The sequence below is a fragment of the Lupinus angustifolius genome, chromosome LG15 (genome assembly GCF_001865875.1).
Source record: "Lupinus angustifolius cultivar Tanjil chromosome LG15, LupAngTanjil_v1.0, whole genome shotgun sequence".
Lineage (NCBI taxonomy): Eukaryota > Viridiplantae > Streptophyta > Magnoliopsida > Fabales > Fabaceae > Lupinus > Lupinus angustifolius.
The window spans coordinates 5,749,256-5,756,693 of record NC_032023.1 but is presented as its reverse complement, the minus strand read 5'-3'; the positions used below and the strand labels follow the sequence as shown (position 1 = coordinate 5,756,693).

Here is a 7,438-nt window from a genome sequence, read left to right as displayed (position 1 = left end):
CTTTAAACTGGACTCTACTCCTAATAAAATCATTGTTAATTTTCTTATTATTTTTTTGTCACCAATGTATCATAATAACATTTTTTCTTGCAAATTGAATCCATTCTTGCATGAGTCCGACTCACCCGTAACTCACCAAACCTTAAATATTATTATACATATTATCTATGAACTTAACTTATGAACTCCTTGGAAGTCTTCTATCACAAATTTCACAATACAAACTAAAATTTAGCCAAATTAATTGCTCCATTTCAAGTGCATGACTACTAGTAATAATAAACTAATAATAAATTGGCTCCATTGCAAAACACATTGCTATAAAAGCACCCACCCTTCTAAAATCTTACATTCATCACTCACCACTCACCACTCTCTTACTATCACATGGCCTATGAAAAAATGTTGTTCATTTTTTTCACTAAAACCATGATCACTATCTTTTTCTTCTTGCTTTGCCTTGGAGTTAGTGATGGTACCAGAGGTATATCCTTAGAAGGAAGCAAAGGGAAGTGGCAATTCCTTCTTAAAAACACTGGTGTTGTTAGCATGCATATGGCATTAACCTATAAAAACACGGTCATAATGTTTGATGAAATCGGAGCTGGCCCATCTCGTTACCCACTTAGAAAGCGCTTCGGTAGTGGAAGAAGGTGCACTAGAAGGGCTAAGGATCTGATGGACTCAACATGCTTTGCTCATTCTGTAGAGTATGACATTAGTGCTAATAGTCTGAGACCATTGAGGCTTGACACTGATCCTTGGTGTTCTTCCGGTTCTTTTCTAAGTAATGGGACAATTCTCGGAACAGGTGAATGATTTAAATTATGGTCGTAATTATGATCACAGTTGTGGTTATTGTTATTGTGGTCGTTTCAATAGGATTGCGGCTAATATAGTGTGAATTATTTATAATTAAAAAAATATTTTTTAATTTGATGAACATAACCCGAATGATCCTTTGCAACTGTGCGATGACCTGATATGATTGTATTATTGTGATTCGGTGTCACCTGTCAAATTTCAGTATGATAAGACTGTCACCACAACCACAATTTTAAAGTAGCGTCACGTGATTTTGTTCAAAATTTGAATTACCGATAGAGACAAATCCAAGGGAAGGCTAGAGGGGTCGCTTGTGGCCCTCGTATAACAACAACCAAACCTTAGTGATAATAGGTCGATTGCATAGATTGAAATGAAAATTGAAACTCAATTTTAAAAAACATTATATGGCCAATTGTCATGGTCTCATCTTTAATTAAAATTAAGAAAATATATTATACAATAGTATATGATGAATGTTCAGAATCTCCTTCCATGATTTTTGACCCTAACCTTGCAGGTGGATATGGCAAAGGTGCCAAAAGGATAAGATATTATACACCCTGTGGAAAGAATCGCCAATGTGATTGGAACGAATCAAAGAATTACTTATCTGATGAGAGGTGGTATGCATCTACTCAAACACTATCCAATGATAGGGCAATTATTGTAGGTGGAAGAAGGGTTTTCACATATGAATTTGTACCAAAAATGGGTTATGGAGAAAAATCTTATAACCTTCCATTCTTGCAACAAACCTATGATAAGAGTGCAAAAGGGAACAATCTTTATCCCTTCCTTCACCTTTCATCAGATGGAAACTTGTTCATTTTTGCAAACCGTGATTCCATTCTTCTAAACCCGAGATTAAACAAAGTGATCAAGACCTTTCCTCGGATTCCAGGAGATGGATCAAGAAGCTACCCAAGTTCTGGTTCATCTGTAATGCTACCATTAGATCACAGAGATAACTTTCAGAAGGTGGAAGTTATGGTGTGTGGAGGTGCAGCCACTGGAGCACTTAGAAATGCTGGTAAGGGCAGGTTCATTGAAGGCTTAAGATCTTGTGGGAGAATGGTGATCACAGGTATAAAAAATTATATTTGCACGTAAAAGTTTTTCCTTCTTATACTTAATTATGAGAAAAATAGTTATAGTATAAGATTATAAGTACATCGAAATTTGAAATTGTATTTAAAAAAAAGAAGAGTTTTAAGTATATGTATATTTTTTCAATTAGCAAAAAGAAAAGTGACATATGAATAATTTATATTTTTATGCATGATTAAAAAAGGGATTCCCTAAAAGATCAATTTGTTAAACCATAGGAAATTAAATAATTGCATTGATTTATTGGTATAAGACCTCATTAAATTTATATGTATGTTTGATTTTTTGGAATATCACTTATTAAATCCGAAATGAACTAATTCATTAGCTACAAGGGGCCGAGATACTTTTGCTTATACACAAAAAAAGCTGTGGACATAAACTAAATGATGACCCTCTTTATGCAACTCAAACTATGTTTCAAATTATGTTCTACATCAATGATAATAGAGGAGATATCCAATGGTTTGATAGTAAGTGAATCTAAATCATTAGATATCCTTAAAATTGATAGTTAAGATAATGAGTAAATTTAAAAAACGTATTCTTAGAGTAAGTGGATCTTCACTTATGATAATAAAACAAAAATTGAAAAATAATAAATGTTTAAATTTTTTAATTGATACGTGACTTTGTTACCTCATGCACTCCACTTTGCCTTGTTTTATTTTCCTTCACAATCTCGGTGTGGTATTCTATGACTTTCCTTGGACAAAAATGACATTCCTGTATCAAAATTTTGTATTATTTTTATTCTTCGACTTTATTTGGGAAAAAAGGTGGAGAAATTTTTTCAAATATGTATTCTTTCATTTACTACTAAAAAAAGAAAGTAACATAAGTATGATGTAGATTGACATATATATAATTACTACGCAGGCAACAATCACAAGTGGGAAATGGAGTACATGCCAGAACCACGTCTTGTACATAACATGTTAATTCTCCCAACCAGCCACATCCTCTTTATCAATGGAGCTAAACTTGGTTGTGCAGGATATGACAATGCAAAAAACGCTTCTCTTGAACCTTATCTATATAACCCTTACAAAAGACTAGGAACAAGGATTACAATCCTTGAATCCACTAACATAGCTAGAATGTACCACTCATCGGCAATTCTTCTTCCTGATGGAAGGGTCCTTGTTGGGGGTGGTAACCCTCATGGAAGGTACCTCTTTCGCAATGTGTCATACCCTACAGAGCTAAGACTCCAAGCATTCATTCCACACTACATGGACAAGAGGTTCAATAGCTTTAGGCCAAGTAACTTGACTATAGAATCATATGGTGGTGGTAAAAGCTATGGAATTGTGTATGGGAGAGAGTTTGAAGTAAGGTTTATGGTAGGGAAGTTTGTTAGCAATAATAATGAGGTAAAGTTTAGTGCTTATGCACCACCCTTTACTACACATGGCCTTTCAATGAATCAGAGAATGTTGAAGCTGAGGTGCAAGAGAATGGTGCAGAAAATTAGTGGTGGGTGGGTAACTGCAGTGTTAGAAGCTCCACCATCACCTCATGTTGCACCAGCTGGGTATTATTTGCTCACTGTTGTGAATGGTGCAATTCCAAGCATGTCTGAGTGGATTCAGTTTAGAAATGCCTAGCCTTGTTTGTATTGTCTTTGACTCTAATTTGCCCAATAATTGTATCTTATGGGGTTGTAGTACGAGATAGGGAAAAGTTCATAAAACCCCCTTAAACTTTATATGTTTTAAAAGTAAATATTATAAACTATTTTTTCTTCCTAATTAATCCTTCAACTTTAATTATTGGTGAAATTGGTCCCTACATATATAAAAATCTAAATTACTATCAATGAAATTTGAATTAACAAATGGTGTAAAGTTGGACACACATATATTTTCCTAATCATGCTTCTAGGCAAGATCAATTATAGCGTTATGATCTTCACTTTAGATGGGAACTCTTCATGTCTTCAAATACCTTTATTCTCTTTCCAACTTAAACCCAAAATGTCATTCTAGTTCTTACCTTACCTAAGAACTGAAAGTGAGAAAGGGTTGCAGGCGCTGTTTTAGGCATGTTCTCATGTAGTTAAAGTTTCTTTACCAAGAAAATTATACATGGTTCTTCTATTTGTATATTTCCCTTTAGTTGTGACTCGGAACAAATGAGAACTAAAAATACATACAAATGTGTGAAGATCCTCCTAAACACTTGGGCAAAAGCAAGAAATTAAAATAAATCTTTTTTCATTTCCCTATCACATGAACATAATATGAGATAAGAAATGGTTTCACTTGTCTAATTTTTATGCTTTATTATAGCCAATAACTGATAGAACAACTTAAAAGTATTCCGTATCAACTTAATACAACTACAATTCTTAGAATACGATATGTGTGAACAGTGAACCCCAACAATATGACAAGGACCCAAAGGTTCTCTTTTGGGATGTGGAAGTGAGTTTCTCCATGCTTATCATTTCTTAAGGTTCTCTCTTGTACTATTCCTGCCCCGATGTTTAATTGAGAAAACATGTATGTCTAACCTTATATACCATATGTTAATTCCAATTTCAGTTAGTAATTTAAAATTTTATATATATAGGGACCAATTTCACAAATAGTTAAAGTTTAAGGAGTAATTATGAAGAAAAAATAGTTTACAATATTTACTTGCAAAATATATAAAGTTGAAGGGGTTTTGTGAACTTTTTTAATAAAGAATACCACAAAAGCATATAAGTGATACTTTATATTTTATTTTATCATTATTACAGGTCATTTTCAACCATTGATAATTTAGTCCTTAGTAAATGTCTTCAAAATAACAAACTTGTAAGCTAATACTAATAAGAATGAGTTATTGGTTTTTCAAAAACAAAAGGGAAAAGTTCATAAAGTTACTCTAAACTTTATAGTTTTTTGCAAGTAGGTAATGCAAACTATTTTCTCTCTCTAATTAATCCTTAAATTTTATTACTTGGTGAAATTTGTCCTTATATAAATATATTGTTAAATTACTAATATATCAAGATGAAAATCGATGCAATCAGACTCAGAATAGTAGCAATGCAATTATGGAGGTCATCCAACATTGATATTTAGAGGAAATCATCATTAAAATACAAAATTGATTGATAATAAGATGATAAGTAAATTTCAGAGTTAAAAGTTATTAATACAATAACATTAGTAAATATAATAAGAAATTAAATAATAGTGAACTACCAATCGAGGTTACAACAAAATTCATATGTTAGAATTTTTCATTGCTATTAATCTAACATTATATCTATGCAGAGACTAATTTCATTAACACTTAAAGTTTAAGGATAATTAGAAGAAAAAAGAATTCATGATAACCACTTATAAAATGCATAAAGTTTAGGGTGTTTCTATATTCTTTCCTTAAAACAAAATTAAGACAAATAATCAAAATTAAAATAATTAACCATAAGGAAAAAATAATAAATATGGAATAACATGGAATTGTATTGTGTACAACAACATTTGAAAGGCAAAGGATGCAGATGTAGGTAAAAAGGCTGAACATGACAATGAAAAATGCACATGACATTATTTTTCTTGAAAGCAAATTGCTTTTGTACAATGTATGAGGTGAACATATAGCTTGTGGTGGAGGTTATATGAATGTCAACTATGCAACCTATATAACTTTGTGTTATTATTCTGTAATCATCAAGTTATATCTTGTTATCAAAATTCCAAGGAGAAACCATCTATAGGCTCGCCTTTAGTAAAATAATCTACATGCTGAACAGAAACTTGTTCTTGCATATGTGCTAGGCTTCAATGATTACTTGAGATTTCAGCAAATGCTCTTTTGGCACAGCCGTAAGGGAAATCTTGTTGGGTTTGGGTTCCTTCTTATATGAAGAAAGACTCAGTTGGACAAAGTCCACTTGTCTCACTTAATCTAGTAGATAGCAGTCAAATGAGGTAAACAGAGTAATCAGTTTATGCAAAAAAGAGGCAATAGAAAAGTGTGAGAGAAATTGAAAGAACTCAACCCGTAGGAACTCAGAGCAATTGCGGGAGATTTGCGACTATGTCTTTGTTCACCATTTGATTGGGCTGAAGTTTGAACAAAAGATTCACAGCTTATAGTACATCATTCTGAACGGTTGGATCGGTGAGACGATGTCTGAGGTGGTAGAAAACGAGCCAAAATAGTGGTTGTTGTTCTGGTTTTTTCTACAACTTTGTGTTCTCATTTTCAAGCTTGTGGCTCTATTGTACGCTGTATTGTTGAGCATGTTTTGTGCTGTATTTTGATGAAACTCTTGTATTTCTATTTTGATTATAGTGGAGCTTGATTGACTGGCTTGTGCCCGTGATTTTACTTCTCACATTGGGAAAAAATTTCACTTAAAATTCTGGTGTCCCTTGTGCGTTCTTAGTTACTGTATTATTTGTTATTGCTCCTCATAGATTCTAGCAAGTTGGGGAAATTACTATACATTGCATATACTTTGTTAGAGTTTTCATTGTTATTGTGTTGAATTTCCCATCAGAGTGGTATTAGAGCTCTTTGGGGTTTAAAGTTATTTGACTTGCTTGAATGATCGAGGCAAATACACATAGAATGATATGTTTGAATGAGACTGACTATCACTTGTAGAAAGGAAAAATAAAGTTTGTGAAAAATTTGCATATTCCTGTGTTTGTTACTGAGAAACCAGAGTCCAAGTCTGATGATGATTTGAGTTTTCAACATCAACAAGTTTGTGGTTTCATTCGGCAATATGTAGAAGACAATATCTACAATCACATTGCCAATGAGGAAAATGCATGTCATGACCCGATTTTCGGTTAGAAGACTGGCTCTGCAACTTAGGAAGAAGCGAACTCGATTTTTTACCTCTCCCAATTTATTTGGAGTCGCCACTATGTTTTTTGTGGTTAAAACGTAGAAAACTCTTAGTTTATGCCCAATTTAGATAAAAATGGTCTTTGAATAGTGATTATGGAATCGGGAGCCGATTACGGATCAGGGAAAGTATTAGCACCCTGTCTGTCCATATTAAAATGGTACCCTCGCTAATCACACAAATTTTTATACCCTTAAAAATTATTCATTTAAAATTCAATTAGTAAAACAAAATATTTTTTATTTTTTATATTTGCATCTGACAAGAGGTTATCTTGCTCCAATGTATCCTTCGGCGCAGTAGGGAAATCAAGACTACGTAGTTCTAATTCGAAAATTGTTTAGCTAGTTTGGTTGATTGTTAGTGATTTGGAAAACACCGATAGGTTTGGAAGTATTGATTTATTGAATTGATTAATTTAAAATTGTTTAAAATATATAATTATTTCAATTCAATGAGACTAATAGTTTAGAAGCAGTATTGATCGTAGACTTTCTCCTCATTTTCAGGGGAGTTAGAGACGACTCGAACCAAAACCTCACTATAAAAGTCCCATAAAATTTATTTGGTGAAATAGTTTCTAATTACTTATACATATAGAATTTAGTGATAAAATAGTTTATCAATTATATATATATA

At 32.7% G+C, this 7,438-nt stretch overlaps 2 protein-coding genes across 2 annotated transcripts in view; one reads left to right on the top strand and one right to left on the bottom strand.

The window, feature by feature from the left end:
* Positions 370-3,607, top strand: LOC109327543 (aldehyde oxidase GLOX-like). The gene is made up of 3 exons (XM_019560724.1): positions 370-811; positions 1,346-1,912; positions 2,815-3,607. The coding sequence occupies exons 1-3, from the start codon at positions 388-390 to the stop codon at positions 3,543-3,545; spliced, it is 1,722 nt and encodes a 573-aa protein (XP_019416269.1). The 5' UTR covers positions 370-387; the 3' UTR covers positions 3,546-3,607.
* LOC109327670 overlaps positions 5,881-7,438 on the bottom strand; it is a 7,210-nt gene continuing 5,652 nt past the window's right edge. Inside the window, exon 6 of the mRNA XM_019560837.1 lies at positions 5,881-6,002. Within this exon, the coding sequence (XP_019416382.1) occupies positions 5,881-6,002 (122 nt within the window). The remainder of the gene's footprint in view (positions 6,003-7,438) is intronic.